General features: G+C 37.1%; 1 protein-coding gene across 7 annotated transcripts in view; it reads right to left on the bottom strand.

Moving 5' to 3' along the window:
* The window catches only part of TMLHE (trimethyllysine hydroxylase, epsilon), a 76,124-nt gene that overhangs the window by 6,025 nt on the left and 48,491 nt on the right, over positions 1–21,608 (bottom strand). For 4 of the 7 annotated variants that reach the window (XM_059384885.1, XM_059384887.1, XM_059384890.1 and 1 more), the window contains exons 5-6: positions 17,840–17,959; positions 13,815–14,051 (exon numbers count right to left, since the gene is read on the bottom strand). In XM_059384885.1, the coding sequence (XP_059240868.1) occupies positions 13,815–14,051; positions 17,840–17,959 (357 nt within the window). Of the gene's footprint in view, positions 1–10,035; positions 11,297–12,523; positions 12,563–13,814; positions 14,052–17,839; positions 17,960–21,608 lie in introns of those variants that run through there. The other 3 variants (XM_059384891.1, XM_059384892.1, XM_059384889.1) reach the window with 3 other exon arrangements.

The following is a 21,608-nucleotide window of genomic DNA, read 5'->3' as shown; positions in this document are numbered from 1 at the left end:
TATCACTAGAGACTACAGACTTTAGAAGAATAGAAGAATTGAAGAATGTTAGGAATGACTTTATGACTACAAATTTGACAACTTAGGTAAAATGTAAAAATTTCTTGCAAGAAACACTGAAGAGGAAACAGAATCTTACTTAGCTCTATATCTACAACAACAAACACTGAATATTCAAAACCATCCCATAAAATAAACTCTGTCCCCAGATAGGTTTCCTAGTAAATTCTAGCAAACATTTAAGATGGAAATAACACTAATATTATACAGATTCATTGCTAAACCCGAGTTTTATGAAGACAGTATAATACCAAAATATTCAATAAGTTACCAAAAAAAAAATTGCAGTACAATGTCCCTCTTGAACCTAGATGAAATACTTTTCAACCTGATATTACTAAGCCAAAACCAGCTGTGTATGTGTTAGCTACCTATTTACTGCTTCTTAGTTCCAAAAGCATCTTTCCATATATAGTATATGTATAAGGATCCTTTTAAGTTTTTTTAGAGTGAGCACAATACTTAAACTTTCTCAGTAGAGGTCGCTAGAGGGACAGGAGAAAGAGGTTCTCTTGCTAGTCTCTCCGGGCCTGGCCAGGAGTCTACTGCATAGATGTGAAGGTATCAGGTAGTGTCAGCCCCTTGGGGCCCAGGATTTTGTACCTCTGTGGCCTTGCAGCCTCAGCCTGGTGATAACCCTTCCACAACCCTCACAACATGGGGCTCCCAAATGATCTGCAGGTAGCCAGCCACATGTTTCCATAGAGACACACACTAAATAGTCATCCTGCAAAAGCTCCCATCCCTCACTGTCATCTTGTATGTGCTCTTAGTTCTTCCTTCTTTCACTGGTACCCAGAGTTCTTTCAGATATTCACAACACCTGCTGATTGTCTGCTCCCCTGCTTGTGCTCTGAAAGGTGGCCTATTGTTTGCTCAGCAACTCTAGTCCAGTTCCAGTAAATAAACCAGAAAACTGATCTGAAGACTGGCATAACAAACTCCATAATTAAATATTTTATTTAATTATTTGACAGGGAGACACAGCTAGAGAGGGAACGTGAACAAGGGGGATGGGAGAGGGGGAGCAGGCTTCCCGCTGAGCAGGGAGCCCGATGTGGGGCTTGAGCCCAGGACACAGGGATCCTGACCTGAGGCAAAGGCAAACACTCAATGACAGAACTACCCATGTGTCCCATCCATAATTAAAGATAGAGAGGAGGCCACACTGAAGAGGGTAGGAAGGGTGGAGATACAGTAGGGAGCAAAACAGGCCACAGTCATCTGTGGTGGGAAGGGAGCCACTGGCTGGCAGAAGGGCAAAAAGCAGACTTCACACTTGAAAGCCCACACTGGGAAAATGAATCTCCATAACATTTGGCTTTGGAAATGAGAAGGGCTCAATTTCATGAATTCATATAACCAGCGGGACTTAAAGCGTGGAATTTTAAAAGCTTGAAAGCCCAAAGGGTATAAACAATTAACTTTACACTAAAAGAAGCTAGAAATACAGGAACAAATAAAACTCAAAACCAGCAGAAGGAAGGAAACAATAAAAATTAGAGCAGAAATAAATTATATGGAAACTTAAAAAAAATAGAATAAATCAATGATCTTTTCTTTGAAAAGATCAACAAAATTGATAAACCTCTTGCTAGACTTATCAGAAAAAGGGAGAGGATCCAAATAAATAAAATCACAAAGAGGAGAAATAAAAACTAATATCACAGAAATACAATTATAAGAGAATGTTATTCTCAGGGCGCCTGGGTGGCTCAGTGGGTTAAAGCCTCTGCCTTCAGCTCAGGTCATGATCTCGGGATCCTGGGATTGAGCCCCACATTGGGCTCTCCGCTCAGTGGGGAGCCTGCTTCCCCCACCCTCTCTCTGCCTGCCTCTCTGCCTACTTGTGATCTCTGTCAAATAAATAAATAAGATCTTTAAAAAAAAAAGAGAATGCTATTCTCTTGTATGTATGCCATACAAGTTATATAACGTTGAAGAAATGAATAAATTCCTAGAAACATATAGACTACCAAAACTGAAACAGAAAGACATAGAAAACTTGAGTAGACTGATAAGCAGAAAAAAAAAATGAGTCAGTAATCAAAAACTAACAAACAAAACTCCAGGGCAGGTGGTTTTCTAGGGGACTTCTACCAAACATTGAAAAAAGAGTTAATACCCTCTCTTCTCAAAATTTTCAAAAAAATAGAAATGTAAGGCAAACTTGCGAATTCATTCTATGAGGTGAATATCACCCTGATACCAAAGCCAGATAAAGACACCACAAATAAGGGGACCTACTGGCCAATATCTCCGATGAACATAGATGCAAAAATCCTCAACTAAACACTAGCAAACCAAATCCAACAGTACATTTAAAAAATCACTCACTACACACAAGTGGGATTTATTCCTAGGATGCAGTGGTGGTTCAATATTTGCAAATCAATCAGTGTGACACATCACATCAATAAGAGAAAGGATAAGAACCATACGATCATTTCAATAGATGCAGAGTGTCTGACAAAGTACAATATCCATCCATGATAAAAACTCTCAACAAAATAGGTCTAGAAGGAACACACTTCAAAATAATAAAGGTCACATTTGAAAAACCCACAGCTAACATCATACACAATGGTGAAAAACTGAGAGCTTTTCTCCTAAGCTCAGGAATAGGACAAGAATGTCCACTTTTACCACTTTTATATAACATAGCACTCTAACAAAATGGAGTTATGGAGAGGATGGGGGCTGGGGGGATGGGTGAGCCTGGTGGTGGGTATTGTGGAGGGCACGTATTGCAAGGAGCACTGGGTGTGGTGCATAAACAATGAATCTTAGAACACTGAAAAAATACAATAAGATGTTAAAAAAATTCAAGAAAAATAAAACCAAACAACGCCCCCCCCCCAAATCCCTAAAGACTACACTAAAAGACTACTAGAAATGAAAGAGGAATTCAGTAAAGTTGCAGGATACAAAATCAATGTATAAATATCTGTTGCATTCCCATACACTATTAATGAAGCAGCAGAAATTGAAATGAAGAAAACAATCCCAGAGATAGTCCAAGATGGAAGAGGAATAGGAGACCCTAGTTTCATTTGGTCCCAGGAATTCAGCTAGACAGTTGTAAAATCACTCTGAACACCTGCAATCTCAACCAGAGAGGTAAGAAAAGAACAGCTACAACTCTACAAATAGAGAAGTGATCACATTCTGCAGGTAGGTGGTGTGGAGAAATGAATCCAAGGTGATATACAGGAAGATAAACTGCAGGGAGAGGGAGCCTCCATCGCCCAGCTACCAGAAAGTGATACAGCAGTGGAGTGCAAAATCAGAACTTTTAGAAGTCTGCCCCAGTGCGGGACAACCCTGCCTGAAATGTACACAGGTGGTGAAGTGGGGTGGAATCCTAGGTGGGACAGTGTGGTTTCAGGATCCCCAGGGTCACAGGAAGACTAGGGTGCCTGAATGCAATGGCTTCCAGGCATCAGAGCAGGGAAGCTGGCTGCAGAGTGACCCCAAGAGTGAGCTCTCAGCTCAGGGTTGCCATAAACTGGGAACCACAGCAGTCAGGTGACTGTCCCCTACATAGAGGCACAGTAAGTGGTAGAACCATGGCAAGACACCCCCTTCCTCACCCAGGAGGAGTGCCTCGGGTGCCTGCCACAGGAGTTTTCAGTTTGTAGACTTGAAAGGCGGTCATGTGCCTGAGATAGAAAGACTCTATCACAGGCTGGGTGAGCAAGGAGTGCAGAGACCAGTGAGAGAGGAGTGATTACCTGCTTTTCCCTGAGGGTGCACTGAGGAGTGGGGCCAGAGCTTTTGGCTCAGGGGCTGGAGATTGGGAGATCGCTATTTTCATTTTCATCCTCTAAAGCAGTGTGGAAAGCCTTCAGGGAACAAAAGCCACAGATAGCAATCCTGAGCCGCTTATTTAGCCTGGCCCCTGGCAAGGGTGGTGCAATCCTGCCCAGGGCAAAGACACCTAAAAATCAACCCAACAGGCCCCTTGCCCAGATCAGCAAGAAAATCCAGCTAAGACCAGTTTACCGATCATAGAGAACTACAAAACTCTAGCACTAGGGGAAAACAGTATACAGAATTCATGTTTTTCCCCCCATGATTCTTTAGTTTTTCAATTTTAATTTTTTTCTCTTTCCTTTTTCAATTTCTTATTTTATCATCTTTTTTAAAAAATATTTTTAAATTTTCATTTTTATAATTACATCCTATCCTTTCATTGTACTTAAATATTAAAAAATATTTTCTTTCTTTAAAATTTTAAGATTAGTTTCTTCTAACAAACAGACCAAAAATACACCCAGAATCTAGTGTATGGCTCTGTTCTCGTCACTTGTCTAATCATATTGTCTCTATATTTTCTTCTTCTTATTTTTTGTTAAAGTCTTTTTAAATTTTCATCTTTACAGCTACTTTCTATCCTTTCAATTATTGAAAGGATATTCAATGTTATTTTTGTATATATGTAAGTTTTTCTTTCTTTACAATCTTGGGATATAGTTTCTTCTAACAAACAGATCAAAATACACCCAGGATATAGTTTATTGCTGTGTTCTGTTCACCTGTACATATTCCTTCTTTTTTTTTCTTTTTTATCTTTTAATTTTCATTTTTAGTTACAATCTATCTTTTCATTGTATTTAATTTTATTTTTTGTATATACATCAGTTTTTCTTTCTTTACAATTTTGGGATCTAGTTTTCTAACAAACAGACCAGGAGACACACAGAATCCAGTGTATTGCTCTGTTCTATTCACCTCTCTGATTACATTCTCTCTTTTTTTTAATTATTTTTTTTTCCATTTGGAGGCTTTTCTTTTTTTGTGTGTGTGTATGTTTCTCTGGGGTCATTGTTACCATTTTAGTGCTTTGTTCTCTCATTCCTCTATTCTTCTCTGGATAGAATGACAAGATGGAAAAATTCACCTCAAAAAAGAGAACAAGAGGCAGTACTGACTGCCAGGGATCTAATCAGTCTGGACATAAGTAAGATGTCAGAACTAGAGTTCAGAATAATCATTATAAAGATATTAGCTGGGCTTGAAAAAAGCATAAAAGATACTAAAGAGTCCCTCCCTGGAGAAATAAAAGAATGGAAATCTGGTCAAATCAAAATTTTAAAAAGGCTATTACGAGATGCAATAAAAAATGGAGGCTCTAACTGCTAGGATAAATGAGGCAGAAGAGAGAATTAGTGATATAGAAGACCAAATGATGGAGAATAAAGAAGCTGAGAAAAAGAGAGAAAAACAGCTACTGGATCATGAGGGGAGAATCTGAGATATAAGTGATACCATAAAGCAAAACAATATTAGAAAAATTGGGATCCCAAAAGGAGAGGGAAAGAGAGAGAGAGGCAGAAGATAGAGGATTCAAGTCCAGGAGGCACAGAGAACCCCCTTCAAAATCAATAAAACCAGGTCAACAAGCTGACATGTAATAGTGAAACTTGCAAATCTCAGAGACAAAGAGAAAATCTTAAAAGTAGCTCAAGACAAGAGATCCTTAACCTATAAGGGTAGAAACATTAGACTGGCAGCAGACCTATCCACAGAGACCTGGCAGGCCAGAAAGGATTGGCATGATATACTCAGTGTGCTAAATGAGAAAAATATTCAACCAAGAATACTTTATCCAGCTAGAATAGAAGGAAAGCGATAGAAGGAAAGATAAATAGAAGGAAAAATAAAAAGCTTCAAAATAGGCTTCCGGGACAAACCGAAACTAAAAGAATTTGTGATCACTAAACCAGCCCTGCAAGAAATAATAAAACGGATCCTATAAGCAAAGAGGGAGTCCCAAAGTAACATATAACAGAAAGGAACAGAGACAATATATAGAAACAGTGACTTTACAGGTAATACAATGGCACTAAATTCATATCTTTCCATAGTTATTCTGAAAGTAAATGGGCTAAATGCCCCAATCAAAAGACCTAGGGTATCAGATTTTACTTAAAAAAAGCCCAAGACCCATTGATATGCTGTCTGCAAGACTCATTTTAGATCCAAAGATACCTCCAGATTGAAAGTAAGGGGGTGGAAAGCCATTTATCATGCTAATAGATATGAAGAGAGAAATTATATCTTAAACCAAAGACTAGTAAAAGATGAGGAAGGATACAATATCATAATTAAAGAGTCTATCCAACAAGAAGATCTAAAAATTGGAACTATTTCTGCCCCTAACATGGGAGCAGCCAATTATATAAACCAATTAATAACAAAATTAAAGAAACTCATTGATAATAATACAGTAATAGTAGGGGACTTTAACAGCCCATTCACTGCAATGGACAGATCATCTAAGCAGAAGATCAACAAAGAAACAAGGTCTTTGAATGACACACTGGACCAGATGGACTTCACAGATACATTCAGAACATTCCATCCTAAAGCAACAGAATACACATTCTTCTCTAGTGCATGTGGAACATTCTCCAGAATAGATCACATACTGGTCTCAACTGGTACCAAAAGACTGGGATCAATCCCTGCATATTTTCTGCTCTGAAGCTAGAACTCAATCACAAGAGGACATTTGGAAGGAACTCAAATTCAGGGAGACTAAAGAGCATCTTACTGAAGAATGAATGGGTCAACCAGGAAATTAAAGAATTTAAAGAAATTCATGAAAACAAATGAAAATGAAAACACAACTGTTCAAAACCTTTGGGATGCAGCAAAAGTGATCCTAAGAGGGAGTACATAGCAATACAAGTTTTTCTCAAGAAACAAAAAAGGTCTCAAATACACAAACTAACCTTACATCTAAAAGAGCTGGAGAAAGAGCAGCAAATAAATCCTAAACCCAGCAGGAGAAGAGAAATAATAAAAATCAGAGCAGATAATAATGATATAGAAACCAAAAGAACAGTAAAATTAGGAGCTGGTTCTTTGAAAGAATTGATAAACCCCTCGCCAGACTTATCAAAAAGAAAAGAGAAAGGACATAAATTAATAAATCATGAACGAAAGGGGAGAGGTCCCAAACAACACTGAAAAAATACAAATAATGTTAGTAACATATTATGAGCAACTATATGCCAATAAATTAGGCAATGGGAAGAAATGGATGTATTCCTAGAGATGTATAAACTACCAAACTGAAACAGGAAGAAATAGAAAACCATAAGCAGACCCATAACGGTAAAGAAACTGAAGTAATAATAAAAATCTCCCACCAAACAAGAGTCAGGGTCAGATGGCTTCCCATGGGAATTTTACCAAACATTTAAAGAAGAATTAATACCTATTCTTCTGAAGCTGTTTCAAAAATAGAAATGTAAGGAAAACTTCCTAAGACTTTCTATTAGGCCAGCATTACCTTGATCCCCCAAACAGTCAAAAGCCCCACCAAAAAGGAGAATTACAGACTAATATCCCTGATCAACATGTATGCAAAAATGCTCACCAAGATACTGGCTAACAGGATCCAGCTGTACACTAAAAGGATTATTCACCATGACCAAGTGGGATTTATTCCTGGGTAGCAAGGGTGGTCCAATATTTGCAAATCAATCAATGTGATACACTAACTTAATAAAAGAAAGGATAAGAACCATATGATTCTCTCAATAGTTGCAAAAAAAAAAGCATTTAACAAAGTACAGCATCCTTTTTTGACCAAAACTCTTTACAGTGCAGGGATAAAGGGAACATACCTCAGTATCATAAAAGCAATCTATGAAAAGGCCACAGTGAACATCATTCTCAATGGGGGAAACACTGAGAGCTTTTCCCCTAAGGTCAGGATGACAGCAGGGATGTCCACTATCATCACTGCTATTCAACACAGTACTAGAATTCTGAACCTCAGCAATCAGACAACAAAAAGAAATAAAAGGCATCCGAATCAGCAAAGAGGAAGTCAAACTCTCACTCTTTGCAGATAACATGATACTCTATGTGGAAAACCCAAAATACTCCAACCCAAAATTGCTAGAACTGATATAGGAATTCAGCAAAGTGGCAGGGTATAAAATCAACATACAGAAATCTGTTGCATTTCTACACACCAATAATGAAGCAGCAGAAAGAGAAATCAAGGAATCAGTCCCATTTACAACTGCCCCCCAAACGGTAAGACACCTAAGAATAAAGCTAATGAAAGGGGGAAAGGATCTGTACTCAGTAAACTATAGAACACTCATGAAAGAAATTGAGGAAGATACAAAGAAATGGAAAGACATTCCATGCTCATGGATTAGAAGAACAAATGTTAAAATGTTTTTGCTACCTAGAGCAATCTATACATTCAATGAAATCCCTATCAAAATACCATCAGCTTTTTTCACAGAGCTGGAACAAATAATCCTCTAAAATTTGTATGGAACCAGAAAAGACCCTGAATAGCCAAAGGAATGTTAAAAAGAAAAGCAAAGTGGGAGGCATCACAATTCTGGACTTCAAGCTGTATCACAAAGTTGTAATCATCAAGACAGTATGGTACTGGCCCCAAAACAGACACATAGACCAGTGGAACAGAATAGAGAGCCCAGAAATGGACCCTCAACTCTATGGTCAACTAATCTTTGACAAAATGGGACAGAACATCCAGTTTAAAAAAGACAGTCTCTTCAACAAATGGTGTTAAGAAAACTAGACAGCCACATGCAGAAGAATGAAACTGGAGAACTTTCTTACACTATACACAAAAATAAATGCAAAATGGATTAAAGACCCAAATGTGAGACCTGAGACCATATAAATTCTAGCACAGATCACAGGTAGTAATTTCTATGGCATCAGTGGTAGGAACATCCCCTGTCCCCTTTAGAAGTTTTTATTTAAATTACAGTTAGTTATACAGTATAATATCAGCTTCAGGTATACAATAAAGTGATTCAACACTTCCATACAACACCCAATTCTCATTATAACAAGTGCACTCCTTAATCCTAATTACCTATTTCACCCATCCCTCCACCCACCACCCCTCTGGTAATCATCAGTTTGTTCTTTATAATTAAGAGTCTGTTTCTTGGTCTTCCTCTCTTTTTTCCCCCCATGATCATTTGTTTTGTTTCTTTAAATCACATAGAGGTGAAATCATATGCTATTTCTCTTTCATGTCTTATTTGTTTCACTTAGAATAATACTCTCTAATACCATCTACATCATTGCAAATGGCAAGATTTCATTTTTTTAATGGCTGAGTAATATTCTATTGCATACACATACTACACTTTCTTTATCTATTCATCAGTTAGGGTTAGTTGATGGATGGACATGTGGGCTCTCTATAATCTGGCTGTTGTAAATAATGTTGCTATAAACATTGGTGTGCATGTATCCCTTAAAATCAACATACAGAAGTCTGTTGCATTTCTACACACCAATAATGAAGCAGCAGAAAGAGAAATCAAGGAAATCAGTCCCATTTACAACTGCCCCCAAATGGGAGTATTTCTGTATTCTTTGGGTAAATACCTACTAGTGTAATTGCTGCATCATACAATAGATCTATTTTTATTTTTTGAGGAGCCTCCATACTGTTTTCCAGAGTGGCTGCACCAGTTTGCATTCCCACCAAAAGTGTGGGTTCCCTTTTTTCCACATCCTCACCAAGGATTGTCTCCTGTGTTGTTAATTTTAGCCATTCTGTCTGGTATGAGGCGATATGTCCTCATAGTTTTGAGTTGTATTTCCCTGATGATGAGCACTGAGTAATTTATAGAATTGCTAAAGCTCTATATTATAAACCTAAAACTAATATAACACCATATGTTATTCTGCAGTTAACATTTTAAAAATGAACAACAAAAAGAAACTACTGTGTGATATTTATCTCTTGATTGGACCCACACTATTAACACACACATACACATACAAACACATACATACACACATACACTGTATGTGTATAGTAATAAATCATGATCAAGTACAGTTTATTCTCAGAGTACAAGGTTGGCTTAACATTTGAAATTAATGTAATTAATGTATTAACAGAATAAAGAAGATAAATGATGTAATTGTTTTTACTGATAATTGACATTATCAAAATTCAATACCCATTTGTGATTCAAAAAAAAAAAAATCTCAGGGAACCTGGAAGGGAAATTCACCTTAAGACACCAAAATTCACCAAAAGACACCACCAATACTCTTTAAAAAAGATTAATTTTATTTACTTTAGAGAGAGAGGGCACATAAGCGGCGGGGGAGAGGGGGACAAAGAGAGAGAAAGAGGGAGAGAATCTCAAGCAGACGCCGTGCTCAATGTGAAGCCTGACATGGGGCTAGATCTCAGGACCCGGAGACATGATCTGAGCCAAAATCAAGAGTTGGCTGCTTAACCAACTGAGCCACCTAAGTGCCCACCAACACTCTTATAGCTAATATGCTACCTGGCAAAATACTGAACACTTTCATCCTAAGGATTTTACCACTCTTATTTAAGATCATATTGGAGGCATTAGCTAGTGTAGTAAGGTAAGAAAAACAAATGAGTAAATATACAGATTGGAAAAGAAAAAAAGAAAACTATCCTTACAAGATGATTTTCTATATAGAAAATCCCAAGAAATCCAAAAAACAAAACTTGGAACTAATGAATTACTTTAGCAAGGTTATAGGATACAATGCTAAATTTAAAAAGGAATTGATTTTTTTCAATAAAATGGCAGCAAATAATTTAAAAATAGTATTAAGATTTTATTTTATAATACCATCAAAATATAAAAATACTTAGGAATAAAAGTAACAAAAGATATATAAGATCTGTATCTTCAATACTACAAAACACTGCTAAGAGAAATTAAAGACTTAAATAAATAGAAAGATAGGTTAGGTTCATGGGTTGGAAGACTCAAAACTCTTAGTTTGTTAGTTATCACCAAAATGATCTCCAGATTCAAAGCAATACCAATCATAACCCTGAAGGCTTTTTTTCTAAAAACTGACAAGTTTATTTTAAAATCTATATAAAAATATAAAGAATCTAGAACCAGAACTGGCACACTATGATCTGTGGACCAAATCCAGCCCACTGCCCATTTTTGTAAATAATATTTATTGGAATGCAGGCACACTCATTCATTTAGATATTGTTTAGGGCTGCTGTTGTGCTTCCACAACAGTACGGAGTAGATGTGATAAAGACCATATGACTAGGGTGCCTGGGTGGCTCAGTCAGTTAAGCATCTGCCTTTGGTTCAGGTCATGATCCCACGGTGATGGAGTCCTGCATCGGGCTCCCTGCAGAGCTTCTGCTTCTCCCTCTGCCTGTTGCTCTGCCTACTTGTGCTCTCTCTCTCTGTGTCAAATAAATAAATAAAATCCTTAAAAAAGACCATGTGACTCACAAGCCTAAAATATTTACTATCTAGCCCTTTACAAAAAAATTTGTAGACCCCTAATCTATAATATCTACAATAATCTTGAAAAAGAACAAAGCTGACAAACATATTTTCTGACTTCAAAAATTACTGTAAACCTGCAGTAGCCAAGAGAGTATGGAACTACGATAAGGAACCACAAATAGATAATGGAATCAAATAGAGCGCCCAGAGACAAACCCATGTTTATACGATCATTTGATTTTTTAAAAAAGTTTATTTATGTATTTATGTATTTATTTGAGAGAGAGAGAACGAGAGAGTGAGCTAGCCAAAGCAGGGGGAAGGGTAGAGGTGGAGGGGGAGGGAGAAAGAATCCACAAGCAGACTCCCTGATGAGTGCAGAGCCTGATGTGGGGCTTGATCCTGTGACTCTGAGCTCATGACCTAAGCTGAAATCAAGAGTCAGATGCTCAACTGATGAGCCACCCAGGTGCCCCTGGTAATTTTATTTTTGACAGAGTTGCAAAGGCAATTCAATGGGGGAATATCTGGATATTCATATATAAAAAATATGAAATTCTACACATACCTCATAACACAGAAAAAAATAACTTGATATAGATCACAGATTTAGATGTAAAAAACAGAACTATAACACCTTTGGAAAATGCAGAATGTCATCATGTCATGGGGGCAGTCAAAGATTCCTTTTATATGTCATAGAAACAATAATCATTAAAGAAAAAAACTGCATTAAAATTAAAAATTTCTGCTCATAAAAACATACTGTTTAAAAGAAATAGGTAAGCTACAGATGAGAAAATAATAGTCCTAAGACATATATCAGGTAAGAAATAGTGACCAGGGTACATAAAGAACTCCTAGAACTCAATAATAACAACCCAATAAAAAATGGGCAAAAGATTAAACCAGATACTTCAGAAAAGAAGATACATAAATAGCCAGTAAGCATACAGAAAGATGCTCAACATAATCAGTCACCAAAAAAAAAAAAGAAAAAAAATGCAAATTAACCCCCAAAGAGACAACTACTATAATGGTTAAAACTAATAAGACTGACAGCACCAAGTATTAGCAACAATATGGAGCAGCTATAACTTTTATACACTGTTTATGACAATATAAAATGAAACAACTACTTTAGTAAAAGTTCCAGCAGCTGTTTTATGACAAATACTCACCTATTTCATGACTCAGAAGTTCCACTCCTAGCTATTTACCTGAGTGAAATGAAAACATGTATCTACAAAAATACTTTTTTCTATGAATGCTCATGGCAGTTTTATTCATAATAACCCAAATTAGAAACAGCTCAGGTGTTTATTCATAAAAAATGGATTTATTCTACGGTATGAATTTCTAGAACAGGAAAAACTAATTTATGGTGGCAAAAATCAAATAGTGATCTCCTCTGGGGTGAGTGTACAGGTTGGAGTGGGAAAGGGTACAGGGGACTTTCTGCAGTGATGGTAATAGACCTTGACAGGGGTTTAGGTTACATAGGTCTATGCACTTATCAAAACTCAACTAGTATATATTTGATATTTTAAAAAGTAATTACACATAAATTTAATTTCAAATTTAAACATTTGTAAACATATACTGAACTCTACTTAAAGATATAAATGTTGAAGTATTTGGGGGACATGTAGTCATAGCTACAATGTATTTCGTATAATTGTACAATGTACAGTTTTGAAATGCATCAAAAATAAGATTAACTAGATAGATAGATAGGTAAGTAGATAGGTAATAAAACAAGCATAGTAATACCTTCCTGGTAGAATCTAGGTGGTAAGTTTATGGGTTTTACTGTAAATGCTTTTAACTTTTTATGTTTAAAGTGTTTATAATCAAATGTTGGAAAAAAATACTGAATATCTACTCACTGTTCTAGGCAATGGAGATACAAGAGATAACTAAGGTAGAGTTTTTTAGAGAAGGTTATCCAGTGGAAGGGAATTAGTATTTGCGTAGTTCATATTACAATCCTGGGGCATAGGCAGGGGCAACAATTTATTTTTATCCTCGCAACTGGGTGTGCAGAAGCAGGCTTGAAATGAGTGAAGATGATGAGTTCAATTTTAAATATGATCTAGTAGACTATTAGATATACAGGCCAGGAGGTTTGCATAAATCTGGGCTACAAATGTTGTGGTTTTCCTGCCTTTGGGTACTCTACGTGTTTGGTCAGTGAGCACAGTTTAATAACTGTTTGTGATTTCAATAGTGCTTTCATTTTAAAATACTATCTCAAACATCTGTTCCCTCCAAATCTAATATTTACCTGTTGGCCTATTTATTTTTCCATGGGAAGTATAATAGAACAGAAATTATACTAATAAAGGCTATAAAATAGCAAGATTAAAATGTGGGCAATACAAGGATTTTAGGTATTTTCATCAAGCTAATCATTTGAAGGCTAATAATTGGTAAATACATTATACTGGCAGATGGTTCTTTAGTACTCACCTGATCAAATACAGCTCTTTATTCCAAGGGTAGATATTTAAGACTGGCCCAACCCCAATCATGTGGTTGTGACATTCTCCGAAATTTTCAATATACTCATGCTTCAGTGGCACTTTGGTGAGGAGTTCAAATTGCTCAGGTGCCTTTTGAAGTACCTGTTCTGCTGCATAGAATCCATCTACCAGCAGTGTCCTGCCACCTGTTCCTTCATGCTTAAGACAGTGAAACACTTGAATGCTGAACAGGGAAAAAATTAAATTCTTCTGTTTAGTGCAGAAAAGAGAATATACCAGAATATTAGAAAATTATATATGAAATAATTATTGAATCTACTTATATTATTTTCATTTCCAAGTTAATTGTTTTTCCTTATACTAAGTTATACTTTTGTGCTTTGAAATATTAATTCCACTACAGGTTTCTTCTAAACATATTCAATATGAATTAAAATATGAACAAGCAGACCCTAGGAATAAAGGCATGAATAAGATATAGTCTCTGTTTTAAAAAACCCCACAGTCTAGTAGGTAAACATGAAGGAAATAAATGCCAGTAACATATGATAGGCACTATAATAAAGTTGTATACAAGATATAGAGAGGCCACAATTTACAAAATATATTTAAGGAAGAGAGAAAGAAGTGCCTGTCAGCATAGCACAGAGAATCATGAAAGGATTTTAAACTGGGAAACTCTATGGTCACATTAACATTTTTTAAGACTAGATTATGATGATAGTGTGGGAGATGGACTGGTGGGAAGGAAGATGATAAAAAATGTAGAAGACAACGTGGTAGCTGAAATAGACAAAAGTACTGAGCGTCTGAGCTTAGAGAAGGGTGTTATTAAAAAAGACACACCAAAGAGATACCATAGGAGTAGAACTGACAGGATTTGATAACTGGTTAAATGTAGTAGAGGAAGAAGGAGAAAATCTAGAATGATTTTGGGTTTTTCACTTGGACAACTTGACATTTGCTGGGATGGAGAATGCAGACAAAAGTGTAATTGATCTTAATGAGGGGGTGTGAGGGTTTGAGGAAGAAGTTTAGTTTAGGGGCCCTATTGAAATAGTTGAGTCATATATGGCTGAAAATGTTAACCGAGAAAGGAAAGGGGATTTAAAAGGCTGGAAAACTACAGCAGAAGTTTCAAATTAACAAGGGGAAAATAAAATTAATACTAAATTAGAAAAAAATAGAAGTAAATAACAAAGTAAAATAAGTTAAAAAATGAATGCAGAGAGAAGGAATAAAATCAAGGAGAACCCAATATAAATACAATTAAAATGAGAAACATCAGTTCTGGACTGTTGAGTTTTCTGTGAAACTTCTAGGTCAAGACTTTTTAACCTAGAAGACAGGTGGATTTTGTAGTCTGTAGGTGATAGCTAAAGCCAAGAACATGGAAAATGTCATTTGGAGAGATCATTTGAAGTAAGAAAAGAATGACAAACAGGAAATCTTGAGGAACAACAATATCTAGGACATGGACAGAGGAAAATAAGCCAGCACTGGATGCTTAAGAAAAGTGGTCAGAGATCTAGGAGGAAAACTAAAAAAGAAAGGGTATTTAAGAACAGCTAGTGGTTAACAGCATGCCCCAGGGGTCAAGTAAGAGGAAGACTGAAAGGTACACACTGAGTATGGCAGTAAGTTAGTTGCTGGTGACTTTAGAGAGAATGATTTTATCTTTGTTTTATCTATCTATCTATCTATCTATCTATCTATTTACTTAAGAGGGAGCATATGGTAGGAAAGGGTTAGGGTTAGGGTTAGAGAATCTCAAGCAGACTCCCCACTAAGTACAGAGCCCATGTGGGGCTTGATCAAAATCAAGAGTTGGATATTTGACCCACCGAGCCACCCAGATGACCTTAAAGAAAGTAATTTTAATTGGAAGGGGTTGGATAAATTAGCTGACTATGGATTGTGGTATGAATGGGAAGTGATAATGAAGACACTGAATGTAGATGATTCTTTTAATAAGTTTAGCTGAGAAGGGGAGGAATAAAGCAAGGCTATAGCTAGAGGGAGAAAGAGTCCAAAGAAGACATGAGAAGCTGATAGGAAGGAGTCAATAGGTATGGAAGGGAGAAGATGTAGGAGAGAGCGATCTCCAACAATGCTGGAGAAGATGAGATCCAGGCAAAGGTAACTTTTGAAAGGACAAGGCATATAACAATGTTGATGACGATGATGATAATGGCTAAAGTGATGATAATAATAGTAATAGCTAGCATCTTTTGAGCACTTACTTTGTGTCAGGCAGTATGCTTTAAATATGCTTTCAATACATCATGTAATGTAACCCTAGGCAATACTAATGAATAGGTCTTATTACTAGTCCCATTTCACAAAGGAAGAAACTGAGGCAGAGAGAAATTAAGTTAATTGTCCAAGATCGCAAAGCTAATATATGTTACAGCTGGGATACAGATCCAAATCTCTTAATGACATGGCTTGAGCTCTTGACCACTCTTGCTATATTGTTCATGTACTTACTTGGTCCTTGTCATTGATTAGAAAGGTTTAAATTAAAGGCAAATACAACTTAACTGCTTATCTTTGGTAATGGTCAAAGAGGAAAGAATACTCAATATTTGAATGTCAACCTCTGTCCGGATGCCTCCCGCCCCATTTCCTCTTTCTTCCTTCTAACCCTAACCCTAACCCTAGAATGAGGATGGAGGGCTGTTGGAGCTTCATATACTGATAACATTGACAAGGATCTCTAAAACCTGCTTTATTCTTCCTCTCATGAACCAAATATTCTTAAGTTCCAAACCCTTAATTTTTTATTTTTTTATTAACATATAATGTATTATTAGCCCCAGGGGTACAGGTCTGTGAATCACCAGGTTTACACACTTCACAGCGCTCACCATAGCACATGCCCTCCCCAAGGTCCATAACCCAACACCCTCTCCCTACACCCCTCCCTCCGGACGCCTCAGTTTGTTTTGTGACATTAAGAGTCTCTTTTGGTTGTCTCCCTCCCGATGTCATCTTGTTTAATTTATTCTTTTCCTACCCCTCTAGCTCCCCGCTCCCTGTTCCAAACCCTTAAAGAAAATCAATGTAATCACAATCAATTGCATGTTATCACCCTCTCATACTGTCTTTACAAATCCATACGTACACTCACTTTAATAATATCTTTGTGCCTCAGGCTCATCGTCTAAAGGCAGAAGCAAGATCAATAACAAAATAACTACAGGTATCTCTAGTAAGTGGTAAACAGTAGGTGATTATGGTATTTATCTGTTGTGTCTCATAATTATCAGTTCATTTTCGTGGGGAGTCATTTAAGATCTATTTTCTGTTCGCTATGGTGGTAATAATAATATATAACCATTGTACACCTTAACTTTATACAATGTTATATGTCAATTACATATTAATAAAGCTGGGGAAAAATATGGTATAACTTTGGCTCAGCAGCTTCTGATTCCATGTGAAAAAAGGTTTGTTTCACTAATTCCTCCTCTCCAACTTCTTACAATTTGGATTCAAATTCCTGTTAATACCAACCCAAAGAAGCTGTGTTTAAAAGACTGACCCCTTTGCAATATAACTAAATATAAGAAAATTGTACAATTTCAAAATTAACGATTACACTTTTTTGTAAGTTGTTGGTAATTACTTTGACAAAAATGCAAATTAAACAAAATTAAGATCCATTTATATAGTAAGGTGTTTTCTCAATCATTTCAAAAAAAATTATTCTTTTAAGTCCAAAGAAGACTGAGCTAAAGATTTTTCAAAATGATCATCTTTCTAAGAGAAGAAAAAGAAATAGTCATATGTATCAGTAGCAGCAGATATTATCTTGGTTCAAATAGAAAACAGAAATTATTCATGAAGGAGGGCACTGGGTGTTATATGCAACTGACAAATTATTGAATACTACATCTGAAACTAATGATGTCCCATATGTTGGCTAATGGAATTTAAGAAAATAAAGAAATTATTCAAGGCCATCACATGTAAAGACCCTAATATGGAAAATTCTACTTCACTTACCCGCAGGGCTCTTGAAAATAGGTAGTGTCAGTGTGCCGATCCAAAGCCAGCTTGGTGTATGCAGTGTCGCCCCTGGAGAAGTCTGAAGTAAAATACCACATCCTCCCATAGATGGTTTCTCTGTCAAATCAAATGAAGGAAGACTTAACTAATTGAAAGTTTTATTCTTGTCTTTCACAACTTGAATAACTTCTTTAACTATTCACAAGTCACAATAGATTTTTTTTGGCTCCAGATTTCCATCTATAAGTTGTAGATGATAGTTGAAAATCCCACTAGTCTTAACAATTCTGTCACTGATTAATATCCTAGGAAGTTGGGGGAAAACTGTGCAAGTAGAGTTGACTCCTGAACAACACAGGTTTGAACTGCATGGATCCACTCAATACAGGTTTGAACTGCATGGATTTTTTTCTCAATAAATACAATTATAAATATATTTTCTCTTCCTTATGATTTTCTTAATAAGACTTTCTTTTCTCTAGCTTACTTTATGGTAAGAATACAGTACAGAATACATACAACATATAGAATACATGCTAGTTGACTATGCTATTGGTAAAGCTTCTAGTCAACAGTAGGCTATTACTAATTAAGTTCTGGGGAGTCAAAAGTTATACATGAGGGGCGCCTGGGTGGCTCAGTGGGTTAAGCCGCGCCTTCAGCTCAGGTCATGATCTCAGGGTCCTGGGATCGAGCCCCGCATCGGGCTCTCTGCTCAGCGGGGAGCCTGCTTCCCCCCTTTCTCTCTGCCTGCCTATCTGCCTACTTGTGATCTCTGCCTGTCCAATAAATAAATAAAATCTTAAAAAAAAAGTTATACATGAATTTTCAACTGTGTGGGGGTGGGAGAGGTCAGTTCCCCTAGTGCCCCCATTGTTCAAAGGTCAACTGTATAATGTAGTCTGAAAGCTTAGGGAATTATCCCGCTCTGTTTATGTGCCTACTTTTAATAGCTTTCACATTCATGGTTTTTTCCTGTGCTCACCTTCCTTGCATAGAAAAAGATGCCTTTATGCAGATGCTTTTAGAAGTGATTAATGTAGATCCTCACCCATCTTTTGGACATGGAAGAATAAGAAAAAGAGAAAAGGATAGTTTATGTTAGCAAGTATTTAATGAGATGTTGTATCACTGTCGTATCTCTAAGGTATACATCATAGATTTTTATTTTATACTTATTTTCCTGGTAGCTCAGATCTGACCAAGGGTCACTTTAATACTTTAGCTTTCAGAGTTCATCTTACTTTCCAAACCCTCAAAGTCCAAACAGGAAATGGTTTTCCTCATGAACTATAATTTCTAAAGCCCTCTCAACTGATTGCTTACCAGCACTTGAAAGTTCTTAAAACCTGTTTGAGACTGAATGGTACAAAATGTTGATTATGCTGTACCAGGATAAGGCAAATGACCCAGCATTCTATTTGCTATACAATGAGCTATATCTGGCCCTTATTAAGTAAAAGGAAAGTACTGAAACCTGAGCTATCTGAATTCTAGTTCTTTTTTTCTTTTTAATTTTTTAAGAAAGATTTATTTATTTATTTTGGACAGAGAGAGAGATGGAGGGTGGAGGGGGAGAGGGAGAGGGAAAGAGAATCTGAAGCTGACTCTATGCCTAGTGCACAGCCTGACACAGGACTCAATCTCATGGCGCTTATCATGGCCTGGGATGAAACCAAGAGTTAAATGCTTTAACTGACTGAGCCACCCAGGCATTCCTGCTTTTCCCTAACTGAACATTTTATTAGTGAACATCTTCCGTTAGTGCTGTTATACACACCACACCATTAAAAATTTTTTTATCTATTTATTTGAGAGACAGAGAGACAGCATGAGCAGGGGAAGGGGAAGAGGGGGAAGCAGACTCCCTGATGAGCAGGAAGCCCACCACGGGGGAACTTGATCCCAGGATCCTGAGATGGTGACCTGAGCCAAAACCAAGAGTCAGACACTTAACTGACTAAGCCACTCAGGTGCCCCTACACCACATTATTTGTTAAAAATTTGTTAAAAATATTTAAAGTATTTATTTAAGGGGCACCTGGGTGGCTCAGTGGGTTAAGCCTCTGCCTTCAGCTCAGGTCATAACTTCAGGGTTCTGGGTTCGAGCCTCACATTGGGCTTTCTGCTCAGCGGGGAGCCTGCCTTCCCCTCTCTCTCTCCCTGCCTCTCTGCCTACTTGTGATCTCTCTCTGTCAAACTATAAAGTATTTATTTAAATTCCAGTTAGATAACATACATTTTAATATTAGTTTCAGGTGTACAGTATAGTGATTCAACACTTCCATACAACACCCAATTCCATAAAACGCTCACTGCTCATCACAGGTGCCCTCCTTAACATCCATCACCTATTTCACCCATCCCCCAATCCACCTCCCTTCTGGTAACCATCAGTGCCTTCTCTGTAGTTGAGCCTGTTTCTTGGTTTGTCTCCCTTTCCCCCACTTTGCTCATTTGTTTTGTTTCTTAAATTCCACAACTAATTGAAATCATATGGTACTTTTATTTCTCTGATTTTGCTTAGCATACTACTTTCTAGCTCCATCCACGTCATTGCAAATGGCAATATTTCATTCTTTTTTATAGCTGAGTAAAATTCCACTGTGTATATATACATATTTTCATTCATTCATCAATGGACATCTGGGCTTTTTCCATAATTTGGCTATTGTTAATAATGCTGCTGTAAATATTGAGGTGCTTGTCTTCTGAATTAGTACTTTTGTATTCTATGTATAATTACTTAGTAGTGCAAATTGCTGGGCAGTTCTATTTTACACTTTTAAAAAACGATTTTATTTATTTATTTGACAGGCAGAGATCACAAATAGGCAGAGAGGCAGGCAGAGAGAGAGGAGGAAGCAGGCCCCCTGCTGAGCAGAGAGCCTGATATGGGGCTCCATCCCAGGACCCTGGGATCATGACCTGAGCTGAAGGCAGAGGCTTTAACCCTCTGAGCCACCCAGGCACCCTGGTATCTCTATTTTAACTTTTTGAGGAACCTCCATACTGTTTTCCGGAGTGGCTGCACCAGCTTGCATTCCCACCAACAGTGCAGGACAATTCGCCTTTTCCACATCCTCACCAACACCTGTTCTTTCCTGTGTTGCTTTTAGCTATTCTGACAGGTGTGAGGTGATAACTCACTGTAGTTTTGATTTGTATTTCCCTGATGATAAGTGATGTTGAGCATCTTTTCATATGTCTGCTGGCCATCTGTACATCTTTGGGAAAATGTCTATTCATGTCTTCTGCCCATTTCTTAAATGGATTATTTGGTTTTTCAGTGTGGAGTTTGACAATTCTTTGTAGATTTTGGATACTAATCCTCTATCAGAGACGTCATTTGCAAATATCTTCCCCCATTCTGAATGCTGACTTTTAGTTTTGTTGATTCTTTCCTTTGCTCTGCAGAAGGTTTTATCCTGGTGAAGTCCCAATAGTTCATTTTTGCTTTTGTTTCACTTGCCTCTGGTGATTTGTCTAGTAAGAAGTTGTTATGGTCAATGTCAAAGTGGTTACTGCCTGTGTTGTCTCTAAAATTTTAATGGTTTCTTGTCTCACATTTAGAACTTTCATCCACTTTCAATTTATTTTTGTGGATTAAGAAAGTGGTCTGGTTTCATTCTTTTGCATGGGTCTGTCCAGTTTTCCCAACACCATCTGTTGAAGAGACTGTCTTTTCTCCATCAGATATTCTTTCCTGCTTTGTCGAAGATGAACTGACCATACAGTTGTGGATTCATTTCTGTTCCACTGAACT

Source organism: Mustela nigripes, chromosome X, assembly GCF_022355385.1.
Source record: "Mustela nigripes isolate SB6536 chromosome X, MUSNIG.SB6536, whole genome shotgun sequence".
NCBI classification, from domain to species: domain Eukaryota; kingdom Metazoa; phylum Chordata; class Mammalia; order Carnivora; family Mustelidae; genus Mustela; species Mustela nigripes.
Note: the sequence above shows the minus strand (reverse complement) of the source record. Positions and strands in the feature narration are given on the sequence as shown.